This window comes from Podarcis raffonei, chromosome 2 (assembly GCF_027172205.1).
Source record: "Podarcis raffonei isolate rPodRaf1 chromosome 2, rPodRaf1.pri, whole genome shotgun sequence".
Taxonomy (NCBI): Eukaryota; Metazoa; Chordata; class Lepidosauria; order Squamata; family Lacertidae; genus Podarcis; species Podarcis raffonei.
Genome location: NC_070603.1, coordinates 54,187,047 through 54,210,032, shown reverse-complemented (window position 1 = coordinate 54,210,032; position 22,986 = coordinate 54,187,047). Strand labels below are relative to the sequence as shown.

Here is a 22,986-nt window from a genome sequence, read left to right as displayed (position 1 = left end):
GCACAAGGTTGCATAGGTATCCTTTATCATGCGGGATGAAGCAAGCTGTGAATCATGTGATACACAAATGAATATCAGGTGTGATAGGGGTCTACAAGCCAACTGCACAGGCCATCTAGATGGCCCTAAGGAGCTTCCCTTATCATTTGCCCCAGATAGCTTCCATGCCTGAGATGCCAAAAGACCTCCCAAAGGAATTCAGAATGCCAGAATAGTGCTGGACAACTCTCAGCCAGAGTGTGTACTGTTTTAAAAGATCTAATCTTCAGTGAGTGAAGAGTGAGGTGTAGTCAAACTTGTACACGACCATCTGGGACAGGCGTGGGGAACCTTTTGTTCGCCAGATATTGCTGAACCATAACTGCCATTATCTCTGGCCATTGGCCATGCTTGCTAGGACTGATGAGAGTTGTAGTTCAGCAAAATTTGGAGGGCCAAAGGCTTCCCACACCTGATCTGGATTGTGAAGATAGATGGGTGCATCTGCAACCTGGGCTGACCTCAAGGTAGTCCTAGCTCAGGCTACATAGTTTTGAGACAGGCAGAAGCAATGTCCACAGTTTTGAAGAAGGATGGAGCAGTCCTGCCTCCTCCCATTCCAGTTTGAAGTGCATATTAAGGGGAGACTCACTTCTCTAATATCAAGTGCACAGATTTCTGGTGTGGCACCTTCACAAGATTTGCAAGCACTGATCAGCTTTGAGGCTCCATATATATGATACACTTTAAAATGCCACTCTGGAAGGTGCTGTTTTTGGAATTCAGCAAGAAGGGTCTCAAAACTCTGGTTCTCTTGGTTCTTAAACATGAAAGTTCTGCAAACAAAACCAACGTTTATACCTAAGGTCAACTGTGCCTTCCGCCAGGCACAAAATCTGATGTTTTCCTTCCTTCCTTGCCTTGCCGTATGTCCCACAAAGAAAAGGAGTGGCACACACTGGACATTTGGAGGACTTCCAAAATGTATTTTGGAAAGACTTATACAGCTCTGACACTTGTATCTCTGAGGAAGCATCCTTTGGAAGGCATATTCTCCAACAGATGATCTACACTTGCCAGAGAGCACTGAGGTGGCCCATCCTGGGATGAACATTGCTGCTGGACATTCTGCTCAAAGATACCCTTCTCTTTCAAATACATTGTTACGGAATGTTTAGGAGAATTACCAGTGTGTCACTCTTTCCACATTCCACATATTGCAATTTGGAAACACATGAGTTAATGGAGAACTCCAGTTAGTGAAAAAATGTATTTCTACAATTTCTAACAGAAATATTACTGGACAAGATTTGCAGAATTAGTATAGATGAGTCATACAGTATTGGGTACACATGCTGGCCCTAGGAGGTGCAGAATGTACACTCCTTTGCCAAAACATGTACAGGACTATAGTACAGAATAAAAAGGAAGGAAACAGGCTGTTCTTTTTCAGAGTGCTTTTGAATGGACTATGCTTTCAACAAAGTCATCTTTGACAAATCACTGCAGTGTTTGGATCCTTCACTGTGGGCAGTATGCCCTCTTTTGCAAAACTTCAAATTTTGGCACACAGTATTGATACAGGGAACTCAAAAAGGCTCTTCCAGTAGATCTAGCTCTGTATTGTGGTTACAGGAGGGGTTGCTGTCTTGGATATTTGCCTGGGTGGGGGTAATTAAACTTGAAAATAGTCTCTGGTTGGAAGTTGCTGCTGGGACTTAATCCAATTCCATGAAGATCACCCATCTATGGCAATTAGACTTGAAAAAAGCTAGAATCCTCAGCTGCTGGGGTTTGGGGTAAAAGTGTATTGGAGAAAGTAAATGAATGAATGAATGAATGAATCAGTTTGGTGATTTTGTATATCAAAGAGATTTTTGAAGTGGCACTGCTCAGTTCTTGCACATGACCTGTGGAAGATTAACCACCAAACAATGTGACTCTTGAGCCGAACAAGTTCTCACCCCAATGTAGTGGATTGTTGACTAAATAATTAGTGGCAGTGCCACTTGATCAAAGGAGCTGCCTGTTCTCATTTAAAGTACTCTGTATTATTCAAGCCTATGGGATCAGTTCCATTAGTTGAGGCCAGAGGATGTGGACATTGTGATTTCAGCTGTCTGTCCCAGTATTTGCCCATCATGGCTGGCTTGTTCAGGTCGGGGATGGGGGGTGCTGACCATGTGGAATCACTGTCTTGAAAGGGGTGGTGGTATTAATACTCAGAAGGGGTCATATTTCAATATACATAGTCTCTGATCTATGTCTATGTACTGATAAATAATCAAATTTCTTTAAATCCCTAAACAACTTAATGAAAAACCACGCAGAAAGGGGAGTGACTGTTGGCAGAGACCATAATGGAGCTGTATCATCGGTTATTGGCAGGTCCTAAGTAATATCTGGAGAGTATTACCAAAAAATTTTTTTAATGATGGAGGAAAATCACTTAATAGATGTGGAGCTTTTACCACCCTGCTAATAAACACTTTTTAATCTCAGCCCCATAACTCAAATTATTGAATAGATTATATCTAATTACCCTACAGCTGACATCAAAGACAAAAGAAATAAAAAAATGGATTATTACCAACAAATATTATCTGTAACATTATCTCTGTTGCGTTTCGAATTTTAAAAAATCACCAAAATATTATTAGGTGTGAATATGAAAGAAAACAATTTCAAACTACTATTCTAATAGTATCTTGAACTACATAACACTGGCAAAATTTATAGCCAAAATAAGCAGTGCTGGAGGTGCAAAAGATTTAAAGTGGGTTTAATATATAGTATGACTCAAAAATGGAAGACTAAGGATCCCTCTACTATAGAGGAATGGTTGAGGAAAATTTGACAAATTAGTCTAATTATAAGGTTACTTTTTCCTTCCAGTAGCACCTTAAAGACCAACTAAGTTAGTTCTTGGTATGAGCTTTCGTGTGCATGCACACTTCTTCAGTATCTGAAGTATCTGGAAGGAAAAAATTTTTTTTGTTTTGACTATGGCAGACCAACACTGCTACCTATCTGTATAAGGTTACTGTATAAGAGGAACGCAATATATAATAATCAGGAAAATAAATGTATTGAGAAATTGTTTATATTTAAATAATTGTGGTATGACAATGTAAATGATGATTTTTCACCTTATAATCAATTTACAATAATTTAGATTTTTATGTACGGTATATTGATCTGTTTCTCTTGACCTTTCTTTCCCCGCTTTATGATTGCACTATTATCTTATTGCATAAGAAATGTAATATTGAATTGTCAAAGGTTCAAAATTCTACAGTGAAAATATTTTAAAAGAAAGAGGCAGTGGCACATCCACTCATGGAAAAAGACCTTTCTGGACCCTGATGTACTTGGCAATTAATCTGTTAACCAAGAACATACTCTCTCACCAGACTACCCCAAAAGAATGGTTCATTCAGTGAAATTAAATATACATTAACTAAAGGAGTAACTAATGTGAAGTAATATCTGTCTATCAATCTTTATGTCGTGTAGGTACAGCAATTATATCTAGCACATTCACACTCTTAAGCTAAATGAGTAAGAAGTCTTAATCTATATTGTGGAACAGTGGGTGAGTCCAACACATTGCTATGAAAACACCTAAGCTAGAGATTTACATTTTACCCTTGCCCCTTCTGCTAGGACATGGAGTTCCGTTTAGAGTATCTCTGGCGTGTATATGTTCTGAACGCCCGGGGGGGGGGCGCTGAGGGTGTTGCACTGCCAAACATTTGACTGTCTAGGTCTGTAAAGGAAAAGTAACCCACAGAAGAACTCTGAGGTGAAACAACATAACTGGGTAAAAAGAATGTCTTGTAAACTTTATTTGATAATTAGTCTAAGCATATTTCTATTAGAATGGATAGTAAAAACAATTCCTGCCCCCTCCCTCTTTTTTCTTTTTACCTCAGTGGAAAATCTTTTTGATGTCTATACTGATCACTTTTTGTCAGGACCATTAGAACCTCACTTTTATACCTCCTTTTCCACCGCTGCATTAGACTGCTTAAATGATGCCAGCTGCACAGGAATAGTGAAAGATTACCGATACTACAGAAGAACAAGAGGTGTTGATATAATTGTTACTTATGATGAAACTGCAACTGCATACATAAGACGTGGTATGTTTGTGCGCCTGAAATAAAAACTAGTAAACAGCTTTTAAAATGCACCAGTACTCTAAAAATATTTGCAAAGTATTGTGGGTCTTATAGGGATCTTTCATTTTTCTTCACTATGCAAGTTTTGATTTAGTTTGAAAAGCTTGTGTATTTGTTCTTACTGTAATCTAAATAGCTCCCATTTTAAATCTGAGCTGTAAAATGTAATTCTATTTCATTCCCCAGATTTAGATTTCATGTCTTAGCCAAAGCCATATCTTGCTTACATTCAAAACTCATAGGTCAGGATCTAAAAAACCCCATGCAGAAAGTGCTTTCATGCACATATATGGAAGCTAGGGAAAAGTTCTCAGGTTCTCCTTTCTTGCTGCATCTCTCTACGATATTAACTACCCATTTTAGGGGTTTTCTGACTAAAATGGATAGTGGTGATGTAGAAAAAGCCTCCAGTGCACATGTGGACTGTCATACATGGACTTTTTAAGCCTGACCATAAGTGTGTCTTTCTTGACATAAGACCAGAAAACACATTTCTTAAGTAAAATCAAGAAATACACACATTTGAGAGAGTTTAGGAATTTAAAACTTTTGGAACCCAGTTCATCACAGTTGCAGTGACCTTATGCAGAGATTTCTCCAAAAGACATGACATGAAAATTCAAAGAAATGTATTATGTGGGGTGCAGTATCATTACCTGCAACAGGGATTGCCCCCCTTTTTAAAAAAAATACTCCCCCCTCCCCAAGCTTCAAGCAAGAGATTTTAAGTCCTGCAATCTAAATGGAGGAGACTTACAGAAGCAATAATTTTCCCATATATGATTATCCTGTTTTTCTTTGTTTTAGGGACTGGTCCTCTAGACTCTGCTCACTTAGTCTTTACTTCCTTTCACTCATGTACTGTATTTCTTGATCTTAGCTGGGAGTCTTTACTTACTCATTTACATTATTTTAGGTACCGAAAAAGGAATTTTGAATGCTCATGACTTGTTCCTACCTTCTGTTTCTCTCTTCCACCCTCCTCCCTAGTTTAGCTTCACAGCAGTCTGAGATCCTGTCTGCATGATGCATTTAAAGTGGTATCATATGACTTAAAACAGCCATATCTTCCCCAATGGCATCCTGAGAACCGTAATTTGTTAAGGGTGCTGAAAGCTGTTAGGAGACCCCTATTTCCCTCACAGAGCTACAATTCTCCAGAGTTCCTGGAAAGAGGGGTTGATTTTTAAACAACTCTGAGAATTAAGTATATGGTGCAGGCAGGCAAATCATAGTTACTTTAGGCACAGCCTTTAGGTTAAGATCTATGTGTCTGTCTTATAAGTCAACCAGGATTATCTGCTTTCTCCATACTGCCCCTTCCCTCTCTACAATGGTTTGATATGCTTTCTCACCGGGAATGGTGGAATTCAACTTACGTGATCTTTGTTTTTTTAAAAAATGAAGTAAGCTGTTACATCAGCCTTCAGCTTTATTAATGTCAGATGCCTCAAGGTCCTCAACTCCCCTATTTCCCACAACCCCTTCTGCATATTAACATTTAAATCAGCTGGTTCTGTGCAGAAGCTGGCTAGATGGTGACGTCATTTGGTTGCTTCTCAGCTTTCTCTGAGGTTTCGTATGATTTTGTTTTAAGTGTGTAATAATGTTTATCTGATTCTCTACACAGAATGTAACTTTCGTTTCTATGGTTATAACTGTGCATCCGATTGTAAAAAATGCTATGGAGGATTCAGGTGTAATTCAGTAAATGGCAAGTGCCCAGAAAGGATGCAGTGTATTGGCCAGTTCAAAGGTGAACTGTGTGAATTAGGTACAGTATTACTTTGAACAGATTTGTGTGGGGTTTTTTGTCTATATACAGTCATACCTCGGGTTGAATGTGCTTTGGGATGAGCGCGTTTGAGTTGCGCTCCGCGGCAACCCGGAAGTAACGGAGCGCATTACTTCCGGGTTTCGCCGCTTGTGCATGCGCTCAAAATACGTCACGCACATGCACAGAAGTGGCGAAAAGCGACCCGCACGTGCGCAGGCGTGCCGTCGCTAGTTACATTTGCTTCTAGATGTGAACGGGGCTCTGGAACGGATCCCGTTCGCATCTAGACGTACCACTGTATAAGCACAAATGAAAATCTAGAATGTTTATTTTGCAAGGATGGAGCTGTCTTCCTATGGAAAATTTTGGTTGACTTTAAGCCTTGGTAGAACCCTTGCAAATAACAGATTAATTTACAGGGGAGGTTAAGGGTATTTCCACTGAATTCAACCAACTGTAAAACCACAGCAGGATGAAATGCATATGAGACCACTTGCTCAAATAACTAAGTAGTTGGGTTTTTTAAAAAATTCCATCCTTAGATTTTTCCTTGTAACATGATGTTTTGAATATGTTCGCCAGCATGTGCAATCTGCATGAACTTTTTTACCCACAACACCCTCTACCCTTCTTATTTCCAAAATAGAAGTTTTCTTGTTTGTGCCATTTCTCAAAACTAAAAAAAAGCAATTTGTATACAGTATTTGCTAGATGCGCTCATTAGTCTCCATGACAGAAAAAATGGAAAATACAAAAAGATGCTTATTTAAAAGCAGATACAATGTGGTGATGTTGCTACAAAATGCTTATGAGATTTGTTGGTGCTGTCTTTAAGGAAACGTTTTTGAGACAGGCTTAGAGACAAGGCATGATGACTAAAACTACATATATCTGGAGGCAGCTCATTTGGCCCTATAAAACAAAAGGCTAGATACAGTATGAACTTCAGTAGAAAAGCACTAGAAAGTAAATGCAAACAGATGCAAATACAGTTGGTAATGTGAAGCAAAAAACATGTTAAAATAGCATGATTTCGTTCAGTGCAAATTTATCTGTGTAACTGGTAGTGCTTTTGAATGAAGAAAAGGGTGTACAGTTGTGAAACCTCAGAAAATAGTATAATGGCAAACATTGCAACCAACTTTTGCTTCAGAATATCTGCATTATACATGAGCCTTTGCTTCATGATGAAAATATTAATGAAAATAAAATGAATGGTTTGGCACACCTCTAGTTTCTGCAAGATTGTGACCTGTCCTAGTAAACTATTCATGTTTAATAAAAATTTAGGCATACTGAGTTGAGTGAGGTTTACTTTCAGGTAAATACATAAAGGACTGTAGTCTAACTGACTGAATATCTGTCAGAATGTGTTCCTGTCACTTGGAGTACTAAAAGCTGTTGCACTGCTGGGTTGGCCATGATGCTTTAGTTTAGCATGTGATATAGCTAAGGCTGTATGGAAAAGAATAAATAATCTTACTGGAGGGCAGTTGAGTCAGCCTGTCTTCTTTCTCTGATATTAGAAATAGCTAAAATAGCCGCTAGTGAAACCAAATCTGAAGACCAGCGTTTAGACATTTGCAAAACTTGGGTAGTGGTTGTGTTCTAAGAAGAAAACAAACAGAACCATTGTCACAAGGAAGGGGTGCATTTATATCTACAAGCAAGAGGACAAACAAACAATGGAAAAATCCTGGGAAGATGGAACATAACCAAAAATCTCCCCTCATTGGAAGATGGAGTAATTGCACCAGTTATGTGTGAAATACCATGCACTTTCTGCCAATCAAATGCTCCCGTGGAAAGATCACACACTCACCACTTAAGAATAAGAATAAGAATAAGAATAATAACAGAGAGAAGCAGAGCTGTGCCTGAAGCTGCTTTTTTGGAGCAGGCAAGATGCCAGGCTGCCCACTACAGATGGCATACCTGTCTTTTGGAGCAAGTTGGAGGAGAAATCCAATCATGAATATGATCCTCAACTATAGAGAAAGGTTCAGTTCTCACTTGACATAAGAGATCAGCATTAGTTTCCTTATAATTTTCTTCATTTCAGGCATCAGGAACCCAAAATGTCCACAGAATGCCCCATGGTGGTTTTATGACGGACACTGCTATTATTTTGAAAAGAAAAGGAAACAGCAGTACGCACAGGCAAGCGTGCAGTGTTCATACTACAAGGATGTCAACCTTGTCAAAATTGACAATGAAAAGGAAAAGGTATTGTACTTTAGTGCAAGGATAAATTTGAGACAACAAAAAGACATGTAATGGTACCTCGGGTTAAGTACTTAATTCGTTCCGGAGGTCCATTCTTAACCTGAAACTGTTCTTAACCTGAAGCACCACTTTAGCTAATGGGGCCTCCTGCTGCTGCCGTGCCGCCGGAGCACGATTTCTATTCTCAACCTGAAGCAAAGTTCTTAACCTGAGGTAATATTTCTGGGTTAGCGGAGTCCGTAACCTGAAGCGTGTGTAACCTGAAGCGTATGTAACCCGAGGTACCACTGTACTGTAAAAGGTTTAAACATTGCTAGTTTCAGTTTAGGCTACCTTTCTTCCTGTTTTCAGGAAAAAGAGCTGGAAATATTTCACAAAGGCAAAAACCCAATCATACACATCAGATCATTGAAAAGAACAGGCATAAGTACATTTAAAACTGATTAATTTAGGTTTAATGCACTGCAGCTTTTTACATTTGATCAGATATGTTATCAATTAGACTGAAGATATAATAGGCTGCTGGAGATTCATAAACCAAATCTGACCCATTGAAGATGGTTTTCTCTCCCTATTGCTCAAGCCAAAAAGGCAGAAGGGTGTGGAAGGCATGTAAGCTTCAGAAATGGGACTGGCTGGCAGGTCGTTTGGGAGACTGGCGAGCAGAGCCTAGACCGTTCTCTAGCCAAGCTAGGTACATGCACTAAGGTACAACAGAGGGAGGGAAAAGGCTAGCTGGATGACTAAGAACTAAAGAAAACTAATAGTACTCCCTCTCAAGAAAAAAACAAAGTAGATTTGTACCTTGAAAGTCCTGCTATATCTAGCCCAGTGTATAGGTGCTGTGATGAGTAGCATTCTTCCCCCCCCCCCTTTAATCAGTTTAGGTTAATTCATCAGTTACATCAGTTCCTTTAAAAAATTTACCAGCCCACTGATAAACTGGCCCTGATAACATCAAGATGAGTCTACTGCAATTGCTGCGTTTGAGTATACTAGCTGGTGAAAAAGCAATCTAGGGAATTGCTTCTAGGGAATTGTGGGAGGAAAATTGCTTATATCAGTCTAGTTACCATCAAGGCCTGAAGTACATGGCTGAAGAGCTGTAATGCCTGTACGAGAGTTTTAAGTATTGTTACAAAGGCTGTGCACTACCCTGCTGACTGCCGAGCAGTAGCAAGATTCCAGGACGGTTCTAGGTGCCCAACCAGAATTTGTGCTCCTTTGAGAATCAAGACGCAGCGGAAGCTGTTGTAGCTTTAAGAAATATGTCTTATTCACATAAAAGGTAAAGGGACCTCTGACCATTAGGTCCAGTCGTGACTGACTCTGGGGTTGCGGCGCTCATCTCGCTTTATTGGCCGAGGGAGCCAGCGTACAGCTTCCGGGTCATGTGGCCAGCATGCCTAAGCCGCTTCTGGCGAATCAGAGCAGCGCACGGAAATGCCGTTTACCTTCCCGCCAGAACGGTACCTATTTATTTGCACTTTGATGTGCTTTCGAACTGCTAGGTGGGCAGGAGCAGGGACTGACCAACGGGAGCTCACCCCATCGCGGGGATTCGAACCACCGACCATCTGATCGGCAAGTCCTAGGCTCTGTGGTTTAACCCACAGCGCCACCCACGTCCTTCTTATTCACATACTTACACCTGAATTTAGATGGAAGGAGTCATTGCAAGAGGGGTGTGTTCCCCACAGCAGTGCAGCACTGGAGCCCAGCCTCACTTCAGACAGCCTGCCAAGATTATTTCTGGATTTTGTTTACCTTCTTCCCAGCGCATTCCTACTCCAAACAACTCCTCCCTATCCCAAGAACATTTTTAGAGGCACATTTTTCTCATGTGAGCACAGCCTGCTCCCTCCCTATCACCTTGACTACCCTGTCTTTCACAGTCCTGAGACCCTTCCTTTGATGTGCTAACGGATGCCAATCAACACCTTTGTCTTTTAATGACTTTGCATAAGCCATCCCAAGGATCCTTTGTCTAGCAGGGTTCTGTAGCTTGCATCTGTCATCAACCAACAGTACCTGTTGAATTCCATCCATCCCAATACAGATTCCAGATATTTGTTCAGGTCTTAAATTTGATAAGCTGTTTTTAAAAGAGATTTCTTTTTCTAGAAGTGGCTTAATACTATGATGGAAAGTCAGAGTTGGATTGGTTTGCTACAGGAAGGAAGTATATGGAAATGGAGTGGCGATCGAGAAGCTGTTGATCCATTACACTACTCCTGGTAAGCATTCAATTTCAGCAGTTGCAGGAAAAGAACATAGTTCCATAGATACTTCCATAGTACCTATTGAGCATTGTTTTTAATAACACTCTTGCTCAGTTATAACTCTCAAATTGTCATCAGAAGAGGATGCTAAAGAAGGTTTTGGTGATGAGAAGCATTTTGGAAGGTAAGGCCTACAGACTGACGGAGAGAGTTCTTCTCTGGAAGATATACATTTCCCCCCCATTCTTTTGTGACTGCCTTCGTCCAATAATATTGTTACATGTTACCATAATCTCCATGTGCAGTGTGAGATTCCAGGAGCTTACCCAGGATTGCGTTTCCATTGGAAAGACAGTGGAGGCTAGTGTCTTTAAGAAATTTGGTTTATTAACACATTTACCCCTGGAAATCTACAATGGAGGGGGTGCAGAACATTTTACCCTAAGAATGTCTCTCATCCCACCCCCACCCCCCATAGCTTCAGCAAGCTTAGTTCCAAAGCAGCAGTCAGTCATGGCCCCTTGTCGCATAATGCAGCCTCTTCCAGGCAACAGCCAAGTTGGTTCTGCCCGCCCAGCAGTTCTTTGTTCTCTTTCCCAGCAGAGCTCTCACCCAAAACCCAAGCCTCCTATGAAATTACTCTTTTTCTAGTCACCCCATCCCATCTCCTGTTAATTGTCCTGCCTCTATCCACTCCTCAGAACCAGGATGGGTGGTGGAGAGGACAGTTCATTTGTATTGCTAAAATCCTTAATGGCCCTGGTATTGGTTTTTAATGGCTCTGCACCTAGTTACCAGGCACCAACCCAGGGATTCCACATCTGGCACAGTTCAGCAGGTTGCATTTTCCATTCCTTATCCAATTATTAGCTAGATTCTGACATTTATTAATTTCTTAGTTTTGGGAAATCTCCCCTCCCAATTTACAGGTCGCCTCCCGTTAACATTTTGCATACCAAAGAAAACCATTGAAAAAGCCTGCAAACACCTCATTCTGCCCTTGTTTCCATTCCACCCTTTCAGTGACGTCTTTATGGCATTTCCAGGTCACTTCCATGTTTGGCATGATTTGTATAGACATGGTCGTGCACATATTGAACATGCGTAAACTGGGGGCTGCCTGTTTATCAATATAACTGGATTTTTATTCTGTTCAGTAATATAAAGGCAGTTGGTCCCACTTTCCTGTGACACCACACTACTATGTTTAGTGTTGAGCTATTGTTCCATCCATTCAGTTTTAATTTGGGAACTGGACTCTCAGAGATGTCCCTAATTTCCATGCCATCTGCTTTTTGTTTGCGTTCTGCTTTTAGATTTCAGTATTTTCTACATATTCTAGAAAAGTTTCCTGTTTGCTTTTAATTAGACAACATACAACATTATAACATTTAGTCCAGCAACTGGAGGAACGTGTAGCTACGCTCCAAAGAATTAGAGAGCTGGAGCTCTCCTTGGAAGCAACAGAGCACACCGTCTCCACCAAGGAGGAGACAGGGGACTCCCCTGAGAAGGAGGCTAGTTCACCAACACAGGAGCCAGATATATGGAGAAACGTGACTCAAAGAAGTAGGAGGCCCAGGGTTCGCTCTGATTGTTTAGAAATACGCAATCGCTTTGAGGTCCTTTCCCCTAGCATGGAAGACGAAGAGCAGACTCCATTTGAGGATCTCTCCCTCATTACAGTCGATCAGGTATATGAAGACGAGCAGCAAAGGCAGTCTTCAGGGAATGTGCAGGCGACCTTGGAACGGACAGCTCACGGAAGAACCCCGACCAGACCTAAGAGGAGGCGTGTAGTGGTGATAGGGGATTCCCTACTGAGGGGAACAGAAGCAGTGATCTGTGGGCCTGACAAGATGTCTCGGGAAGTGTGCTGTCTCCCTGGGGCTAAGATCCAAGATGTAACTGAACGACTGCAAGGAATCATAAAACCCACTGACAAATACCCCTTCCTCTTGGTTCATGTGGGAACCAATGACACTGCAAGCAATAGCCTCCAGAAGATCAAAAGAGATTACGAGGCTCTGGGCAGGAAATTGAAGCAATTAAATGCACAAATTGTCATCTCATCTGTCCTCCCAGTTGAACGACGTGGCCCAGGGAGAGAGGGAAAAATAGTGGAAGTGAACAACTGGCTTCGCAAATGGTGTAAACAGGAACGGTTTGGATTCTTAGATCACGGAATGCAGTTTCTTGAAGATGGACTTCTGGCAAGCGATGGGCTGCACCTCACAACGGTTGGTAGGAATGTTTTTGCAAAAAATCTCAGAAACCTCATCAGGAGGGCTTTAAACTGACTAATGTGGGGGAGGGAGACAGTGTTCCTGAAGGTAGGAGTCTATCAATTGATGAAGATGATCATCCAAATGTCATAGACCGAATGGAGCAAACAGCACGCAGACCTAGTGGTGGGAGGAAAAAATCCTTAAATAAGAGACACGGGGGAATGATTAATGGACTTCAATGTCTGTACACTAATGCGCAAAGTATGGGAAATAAACAAGATGAGCTTGAGCTCTTGGTACAGCAAACTAAATATGACATAATAGGCATCACTGAAACCTGGTGGGATAAGTCCCACAATTGGAATGTAATAATGGAGGGATACAATCTATTTCAGAGAAACAGACCAGACAAGAAAGGAGGAGGAGTGGCGTTATATGTCAGGGATGTGTATACCTGTGAAGAGATCCAAGATTTAGAACCTCAAAGCCAAAGTGAGAGCATTTGGGTCAAAATTAAGGGAGAGAAGAATAACAGTGACCTCATTGTGGGAGTTTACTATAGATCCCCAAGCCAAACGGAGGACATAGATGATGCCTTCCTGGAACAGATGGCCAAGCATGCAAAAGGAAGGGAGATAGTAGTAATGGGGGACTTCAATTACCCGGATATTTGTTGGATGTCAAACTCAGCCAAGAGCATAAGGTCAAACAGATTCCTCACTGGCCTTGCAGACAACTTCATTGTCCAGAAAGTGGGAGAAGCTACAAGAGGAACAGCCATTTTAGATCTGGTCCTAACCAATGTTGATGACCTGGTTAGTGGGGTAGAAGTGGAAGGATCATTAGGCGCGAGTGATCATGCTCTTCTGAAGTTTACTATACAGCGGAAAGGAGCAGCCAAGCATACTAGGACTCAATTTCTCGACTTTAAGAAAGCCGACTTCATAAAACTTAGGGAAGTGCTGGGTGAGATCCCATGGACAGTAATACTAAAAGGAAAGGGAGTTCATGATGGCTGGGAGTTTGTTAAGAGGGAGATAGTAAAAGCACAACTTCAGGCAATACCAATGAGACGGAAACATGGAAGGTGCCTAAAGAAGCCAGGGTGGCTATCTAAAGAACTTTTAACTGAGTTAAGATTAAAAAAGGATGTGTACAAAAAATGGAAAAGGGGGGAAACCACCAAAGAGGAATTCAAACAAATAGCCAGCACGTGTAGACACAAAGTCAGAAAAGCTAAAGCACAGAATGAACTCAGGCTTGCTAGAGAGGTTAAAAGCAACAAAAAAGGCTTTTATGGGTATGTTCGTAGCAAAAGGAAGAACAAAGAAACAGTGGGGTCACTCAGAGGAGAAGATGGTGAAATGCAAACAGGGGACACAGAAAGGGCTGAACTCCTCAATGCCTTCTTTGCCTCAGTCTTCTCCGATAAAGAAAACAATGCCCGACCTGAAGAATTTGGAGCAAATGATTCAGCAGAGGAAACACAGCCCAGAATAACTAAGGAGATAGTACAAGAATACTTGGCTAGTCTAGATGTATTCAAGTCTCCAGGGCCAGATGAACTGCATCCAAGAGTATTAAAAGAACTGGCAGATGTGATTTCAGAACCACTGGCAGTCATCTTTGAGAATTCCTGGAGAACAGGCGAAGTCCCGGCAGACTGGAGGAGGGCAAATGTTGTCCCTATTTTCAAAAAGGGGAAAAGAGAGGACCCAAATAATTACCGCCCAGTCAGTCTGACATCAATACCAGGGAAGATTCTGGAGCAGATCATTAAGCAAACAGTCTGTGAGCACCTGGAAAGGAATGCTGTGATCACCAATAGTCAGCATGGATTTCTGAAAAATAAGTCATGTCAGACTAACCTGATCTCGTTTTTTGACAGAATTACAAGCCTGGTAGATGAAGGGAACGCAGTGGATGTAGCCTACCTTGATTTCAGCAAGGCATTTGACAAGGTGCCCCATGATATTCTTGTAAAGAAGCTGGTAAAATGCGGTCTTGACTATGCTACCACTCAGTGGATTTGTAACTGGCTGACTGACCGAACCCAAAGGGTGCTCATCAATGGTTCCTCTTCATCCTGGAGAAGAGTGACTAGTGGGGTGCCACAGGGTTCTGTCTTGGGCCCGGTCTTATTCAACATCTTTATCAACGACTTGGATGATGGACTCAAGGGCATCCTGATCAAATTTGCAGATGACACCAAACTGGGAGGGGTGGCTAACACCCCAGAGGACAGGAACACGCTTCAAAACGACCTTGACAGATTAGAGAACTGGGCCAAAACAAACAAGATGAATTTTAACAGGGAGAAATGTAAAGTATTGCACTTGGGCAAAAAAAATGAGAGGCACAAATACAAGATGGGTGACACCTGGCTTGAGAGCACTACATGTGAAAAGGATCTAGGAGTCTTGGTTGACCACAAACTTGACATGAGCCAACAGTGTGACGCGGCAGCTAAAAAAGCCAATGCAATTCTGGGCTGCATCAATAGGAGTATAGCATCTAGATCAAGGGAAGTAATAGTACCACTGTATTCTGCTCTGGTCAGACCTCACCTGGAGTACTGTGTCCAGTTCTGGGCACCACAGTTCAAGAAGGACATTGACAAACTGGAACGTGTCCAGAGGAGGGCAACCAAAATGGTCAAAGGCCTGGAAACGATGCCTTATGAGGAACGGCTAAGGGAGCTGGGCATGTTTAGCCTGGAGAAGAGGAGGTTAAGGGGTGATATGATAGCCATGTTCAAATATATAAAAGGATGTCACATAGAGGAGGGAGAAAGGTTGTTTTCTGCTGCTCCAGAGAAGCGGACACGGAGCAATGGATCCAAACTACAAGAAAGAAGATTCCACCTAAACATTAGGAAGAACTTCCTGACAGTAAGAGCTGTTCGACAGTGGAATTTGCTGCCAAGGAGTGTGGTGGAGTCTCCTTCTTTGGAGGTCTTTAAGCAAAGGCTTGACAACCATATGTCAGGAGTGCTCTGATGGTGTTTCCTGCTTGGCAGGGGGTTGGACTCGATGGCCCTTGTGGTCTCTTCCAACTCTATGATTCTATGATTCTATGATTCTATAAAGGCGCCCTCTGAAGTAAACAAATTGGTTCTGCGTTCTCAGGAATACTGCTGTAAAGAGTACAGAAATGTATGGGATATTCAGTTGTTGGGGTTTTTTTAATTTTGTAAGGCAGAGTGTATAAATAAACTGCATTGTTAATTCTACCAGCTTATTTTTTATATTTTTAATCAGGTTATGGGACTTTCCTGCCACAGCAAATGGATGTGTTATGATGGTTAGAGGAGGCAGACTTATGGCATTACCATGCACTGAGCAACATTTCTATGTTTGTGAAAAAGAAATAGGTACTGATTGGAATATTTGATTGTTATACAATATAAATGCTCATTATAGAATCACGTAACCTTTTGCTCTGTTTTATGATTATGAATCTGAATTTGCCCAGAGTAAGTATGATTAATTGTAGTGACTAAGATTCCTAAATTTGCTTTCTTTCATATAGCAATTCATGCTGTATTTGCTGTCAGTAATCTTGTTACTAAATTGTCTCTTCTTTTTTAAAAAGTTGGTCCTGACATTTTCATTGATTACCCTGGGAAAATAATGCTGGCTGTTCACCCCCTGGCTGTGTACAAAAACTTTGAGGAAGCAAGATTCTATTGTATATTAAGAGAGAACTGTACTGGAATAAGTAGCTGGCCAGACAAACATTTTCTTGTCACAGGAATGGAAATGGTATCAGGTGTGAGGCATCATGTATTTCACTTGAAGACCGGTAAGGATCATTTTTGTTTTTATAGTTGTTTGGTGCACTGGAATGCTGAGTAAAGATTCAAAATTCTGGGCTATAATAGCTCCAAATAGAATTTTGAAATGTCCTGGAAATATTGTGAAGGATCAGAACCAGTGGAGCTTAAAGATTGACCAAATTTAGTTTTTTCCCCTATAAAGTGATTCCTTATGGGGGTGGGAGCCAACAAAATTTGTGGATGGGGTTGCACTCCTAAAGGAGCAGGTCTGTAACTTGGTAGTACTCCTAGATACACCTAGACACAAGAGGCCCAAATGTGCCTAGCAGTTTCACCTAGTACACCAGCTACGCCCGTATTTGGATTGGGATAACTTGGCCACTGTAGTCCATGAATTGGTAACTTCAAGTCTGGATTACTGTAATGCACAGTATGTAGTACTGCCCTACTCTGGAAGCTCCAGCTGGTGAAGAAAGCATCAGTTAGACTGTAGATGGGGTCAGAAAGCTAACAGTATGTAGCACCTCCACTAAAACATCTGGACTGGCTGCCTATATGCTACTGGGTCGGGTTCATATATTATGTCAATAGCCAAAGCCCTGAACAGGTTGAGTCCAGGTTACCATAAGGAGTGTCTGAACCCTAATATCCCAGCCCAAACACCGAGATCATCTGGAGGAGCCATGCTAGTTGTACCCCATGTTACATTGAGATGGCTCAGTATTCTGCTAAATAATAAACTTGAGAGCATGTTTTTTATATTGAAGCTTGCAGGTTCCAACCCATCCTAATGCATTCCAGGAGCCATTCAAAAAGTGCTAACATGCTTTTGAGGGGTATCCTCATATTATACCATGGGACTTGGCACACAGTTTGAGAACTACTGATCTAAGAGAGATTGAGCTAGGAAGCATAAAAAGCAAACCAAATTGGGGGAGGGGGAAATATGATAACGGTGATACAATACTGACATGCATTGTGTGTGTGTGTGTGTGTGTGTGTGTGTGTGAGAGAGAGAGAGAGAGAGAGAGAGAGAGAGAGCGCACTAGTGAGAGAGCACACACAGCATAGGAGACAAAGAGAGAAATGGAGAAAAGTAAATTGACAAAGATAGACAAACTGAAGAAGAGGGAGCATAGTAGAAAATAAAAGACAAATGTAGTAGAATGTAATTGGTATGGGAGGTTAAATAAAGGCCCAAGAGATATAGTAAGCTGTGGAAACTGGAGCTGGCAGACATAGCATAGCCTTGCCAGCATTTTGATATTTTACAACCTAACATGTTTGATTCTGTATTTTTTCTTCTTGTAAATTTCTATTTATCTTGTTGCCTAGCACTTGGATGATAAAGTAAGTTATTGCACTTTGTATTTCTTCTGTATCAAAGGTGCTAAATATCCATATGCTTATATTACTCTTTTAGGGTTGTGTTGCCCACAGTGTCTCCATGTAGTTGCAGAGGACCACAGTACTTTCCTGACTGTCAGGGGCTCAGGAGCAGAAGCACAGGGGAGAGAGGAAATGGAGAGCGAAGGGGAGGAATCCGAGGGCAGCGTAGGGGAGTATGACAGTGACCCGAGAGATTCCATGAGCTTCTCCAGCGAATCAGAAGATTCCCAGAAGGGGGCGCCGATGGTCAGGGCAAGGGGGGTCCCAGGGGGGACGCATCAGAAGCAAGGGGCCAGCGGGGACTCCCAAAGCAGCAGCGGGGGATCAGGACCAGCTTCCCCACCAGAGCGTAGTGGGGGGGAAGAGTCACATGTGTCAGGACCAGCGTCTCCTCCAGCGGGGAGAGAAGATGAGTCAGGCCTGACCACGCCTCCATCGGAAAGTGGGGAAACGGAGGGGAGGTCAGTTCCAGCTAGCCTCCCCGAAGGGGGGAGCAGTGACAGCAGCAGTGTAACGGTCAGAAGGAAGGTGGCAGGCTGGGCGCGCGCGCCAAGTTCAAATATACAGGCGCGCAGGACAGCAGGAAACCCGGATTGGGAACCAGGTCCTAAAGCCCGCCGGAGGGAGGGGGAAGATTCAGGGGACTCAGCGTCAGAAGAGTCTAGGAAGGGTGAGACCCCGGCGGACAGGCGGACCCAGAGGAGGAAAGAACAAAGGAAGAGGTGGAGCAAGGCTAGAGTCTTAAACTGGTGTCAGGGGGGAGGAGATTCAGATGGAGCTTCGGCGGTCTAGAGTTTGAGACGTAGGGCTGCGCGCTGCGGCTGTGGAAGTGAAACTGAACTTCAATAAAGACTTTTATACTTAACAACGAAGCAGCGTTGGTCCTTTGTGAGCTGGGACCTAGGGCAGCTCTGACACTGACCCATATATTTTGTTGCTGTTCTGTGGCTTTCTCAGGGCAGTCATACATCCTATTGTATTCTAGGGGTTTATTGGAACTTTTATACAGTTTACCTGCTTTGCACCTGTCACAGTAATACTCAGGGTTTTTTATGTTTCTGGTTTCTCTTCAGATCGTATGTTTTCTATTTGATTGCTGCTTTAAAACAATGCTGAGCCATCTCCAGTTGCTCTCACTGTAGTGATATGATTTTCTGCTTACTGTTCTATGTTCAGCTGAGAATGAGAAAATGCTGCTTAGCTTTTGAGTTTGAAGCACCTGGAAGTGTTGGGAATACATCCAGGTTTTAATAATCAGTACAGATAAGAAAGCATGAGATCCCATGATGTTTTGGAATAGTCTAACTCATGCATTCTCTGCTCAGCCTTGTTAGTACATCACTTTGTGATTTATTTCACACAGGCTGAGACAAAGCATCCAGAATGGATATAATTCCATAAGCTGAAGTGATGATTCAGAATTTAACACTGCTGTAATTATTTACAGTTTTAGTAGTGCTTATTTACTTCTTTCTGAAACAGAATTTTTCATCTTGAGGGCTGCAGTATCTTCTGAACAGTCTTCTATAGGTCATGGTCTTTTTACAGGTCCCAGTTGGGCTGCTTGGTGTGGCAAAATTTTCTTAGGGATACCCACTCATTGGTTATTGACTCCCTTTACTGTTGACAAGGTACAGTTGTACCTTGGTTCTCAAACAGAACTCCTGGAACCATTCAAAAACCAAGGCACAGCTTCTGATTGGCTGCAGGAGCATCCAAAAATTGTTCAAAAACCATAACACTTCTGGGTTTCAATCGTTCGGGAGCCGATTTGTTCAGGAGCCAAGGTGCTTGAGATCTAAGGTATGATGGTAATCAGTAGTTTGTCCATGGTAAGGCATGTTGCTGTGGTAAAACACTGGATCTTACTGTAAAAAATAATTTATTAGGGCTGGATTCAGCTGACCAGTCCACCTAGTGAAAGCCCATGCAGTGACTTCCGATAACATGATGTGGCTTCTCCATCCTCCCCACCATGGCCCCCAAATTGCTCATGGGGAGGCCAGGATAATCCCTAGAACAGTACATGGGAGGAGGAGAGGAGAACTCATTCCATCAGGCAAGCAGAAATTCTTGTGCTGACAAAATGATCTCCTTAATACTATGTTGAATTCCTCCCTATATGTTTGCCTGTGTATTTGTAGCTTGGAATATTTTTATCATATTTTTATCATACATAGATGTCCAAGCCTGCTTTGTTACTTTAAAAATTTTTAAATTCTCTGCACTCTAGCTTGTTCACCAGGACGTTACGGGTATGGATGTGGGGAAGAATGTCCACCATGCAGAGATAATGCCCTTTGTAACATGTTGACTGGTTTCTGTGATGAGAAAGCCTTCTGCAGAGACACATCCTCTATAGAGAGGTGTTCAGAAAGTAAGCTTAAAAAACAAACAAAAATAAATTAATTTAGTTTATATGAAATATTGCTGTCTTTGTTCTGTGGCTGAAGCGGGTCTTCAAAATATCCCTAAATGCTTCTCTGTTTTCAGGATCATTTTAATGGAAATGAAACAGAACACTGCTGTTTCCCCATGTGCCCTGGTGCATTTTTGTCTTGTAGTTGCTTAGCTCAGTACAGAGCAGATGTTCATGCTCTTAGTAACATCCTTTGAATGATGGAGACTAGGACCATGCCATAAGAGTGGCTGTACTAGCACTGTTTGAGCGCCTGCTCATCCTTTCAGGGGTGATTACACGCAAATTTAATGCCTAGTTTAGCCAGTTCTGTAACAAGAACCATTCTCTGAATATGACTTCTACATTGCAATGAATTGGGAAAAGCCTCCAAGCAGAATAAATCTTATGCAGTGTGTTGTTCACAGATCAGATACACATTTCTGCCCCAGTGAATCATGATGGTTGTGGAAACTAGTGATTGGCACCCCGTGGATTCTCTTTGGATTGGAATAAGGGGAGCTATTCCCCCCACCCCAATCTGAATTTGAGCTAATCTTTACCAAATCCACAGTTCTCTGGAAAACGTAGTTTTTCTGTCTTTTTCTACAGGCCATCCGTATATTTTTTGTTGATATCATGAGAGTGAATTTCTTGAGACTGGAAAGTTTATGTTTGCACAGGGTAAATGTTTTGCATATTTGTTTTGGCATGAGTATGAAGTGGCTTTTTGTGCATTTGTTTTTAAAGGCACAGTCAGCCAGAGATGTCCCGATATGGGTAAATGGCGCTACTGGAACAGATACTGTTACTATTTCTCTGTCCATATTGATGCTGAAAAACGCTGGGAAGAAGCCAATTCTTCCTGCAGTCGTTTTAGGGCTGCTGAACTTCTATGGATTGAAGACCAAGATGATCTGGTATGGCTATTTTACCATTAGTGACTCTTGTCTTAATTGGCCTGTACTTCCAGAACTTTAGCACATATGTAGAAGTATCACAATTCAGAAGAATGCTGTACTTTTTCATTAATATTGCAGGCACTATACAGTAAAAAAATGTTTCTACACTTTTATGTTATTCTTTCCAAGCTGATGCAAGTTCCTTTAGTGATGCTGTTGTAAAGAATTGCTGTAAGAATCCCCAGAACCTCAATTATCATTTTTTAAATGGTAAGACCTGAGAAGGCTGGTTCATACCTGTCCACATGGTGAATTAGTACATGCTCCTCTACGTGTCACACATAGAAGGCAATATTCATCTGGATTCTCTGCCTGAAAGCTTGTTGCACGCATTCACTTCTGCCCTCACCCCCCCCACCTTTTTAGAGGGAAACATTTCATGTGTGGACATAGATGGAGAACGCCCAGATCACATTACCTCAGCCTTATGAACAAACCTACAAGTTACTGGCCTGCAAAACTTCATACTAGCTTACTTCTGCAAGCTGTTTTACTGGCCCTTGCTATTGCCAGTACATACCATAGTGAGGTACACACACTCTGTCATGTAACAACTACTTCTGCTCTGTAACACGTTGTTTAGCTTTGCTTGCTCCTTCCCAGCCATTCATGGTGCTTTGCTGGTCCAAAGAATTTTGTTCCCATGGTTGAATTGCTAGCAGAGGGTTTTAATCCATAGCACTATTGCTCAGGGGCTGCACAGCTGAAGGGCGTCACATTCTGGTTTCTGCTGTTGGCCAGGGGACCAAAGGCCACTAGGAAGCTGCTCCCCCTGCCTCTCAGAAAGATAATTGGGACAAGAGTAAGACCAATCAACCCCATCCATTGGCCAGAGAAGGAGCAGTTGAAGGGAGCTTATTTCCTCCCATCCTTTCTGAAAAGAACAGTGCTCCAGCTGCTAGTTTCCCTGGGATTGTAGGAGCAAGGAGATAGGCTACATCAATCAGACAAAGGAACAAGAGCTACCACATGCATTTCAAACAATAACACCAGCAAGAATAGATCAACTTGGTCCTACTGGATACAAGTGCCCACTTCTATATTACTATTTTATTCATGCCTTAAAGTACCTTTCCATTCCATTGTGTGTCTTTGTAAGCCTAATATGACTGGGGATGAGCAGTGGCATGCAGAACACCAAGGTATACATAACTGAATGATTAGTTGAATGCGCATCAGATTTATGTTTGTCCTTCCTGGCTCAGTAAGTGATACATATGTTAATGTCTAATTTTGCACAAAGATCCTCCTTATGTATTAACCCTGCTGTTCAGCCAAAAAGGCTTCCAAGGTGGCTTAGATAAGTTCAACAATAGACAGCACAGTCCCTTGCTGCAGGCTTCCTGTCTAAAAGACGCAGCATGAGAGGAGGAGAGATGAGGGACTAGGAAAAGCAAAATCTGGCACTTAGTCTTAAACTTACAAAGTTATTTTAATGACCTGTTTGAGGGCGAGGAGTAGCCAACTGAAGCAGGTCCCTCTGCACAGTTCACAGAGGGTGTTGTTCTTCCCATCTCTCCCTCTGTCGCAGCCAGATGAAATGGCTGCCAGTCAATGACAATTGATAGACCTGGAACTACTCTTCCATCAGTTGTCCTCTTTCAGGTGCTGGTAGGACACAAAGGACAACCTCTGTAAAAAATCTTAACATTTGGGCAGATTCAGGTGGGGGGAAATGGTCCTTGAGATATCTTTGACCCACGCTAGGAAGAGGTTTTAAAGAGCTTGTATATCACAGTTGAATAGGTAGTCCTCATAATAAATACAATATGTACTGAAGATCCAGATCTCAACTTTGCTCGTTGTTTATCCTAGTACTAAAATCATATAATTTCTAATTGCT

At 42.0% G+C, this 22,986-nt stretch overlaps 1 protein-coding gene across 6 annotated transcripts in view; it reads left to right on the top strand.

The window, feature by feature from the left end:
• LOC128407814 (uncharacterized) overlaps positions 1 to 22,986 on the top strand; it is an 83,310-nt gene that overhangs the window by 17,334 nt on the left and 42,990 nt on the right. For 5 of the 6 annotated variants that reach the window (XM_053376652.1, XM_053376650.1, XM_053376651.1 and 2 more), the window contains 8 exons: positions 3,915 to 4,124; positions 5,794 to 5,937; positions 8,003 to 8,166; positions 10,291 to 10,403; positions 15,877 to 15,989; positions 16,211 to 16,420; positions 20,017 to 20,160; positions 20,932 to 21,101. In XM_053376652.1, coding sequence (XP_053232627.1) covers positions 3,915 to 4,124; positions 5,794 to 5,937; positions 8,003 to 8,166; positions 10,291 to 10,403; positions 15,877 to 15,989; positions 16,211 to 16,420; positions 20,017 to 20,160; positions 20,932 to 21,101 — 1,268 coding nt within the window. The remainder of the gene's footprint in view (positions 1 to 3,914; positions 4,125 to 5,793; positions 5,938 to 8,002; positions 8,167 to 10,290; positions 10,404 to 15,876; positions 15,990 to 16,210; positions 16,421 to 20,016; positions 20,161 to 20,931; positions 21,102 to 22,986) is intronic. The other variant, XM_053376649.1, reaches the window with a different exon arrangement.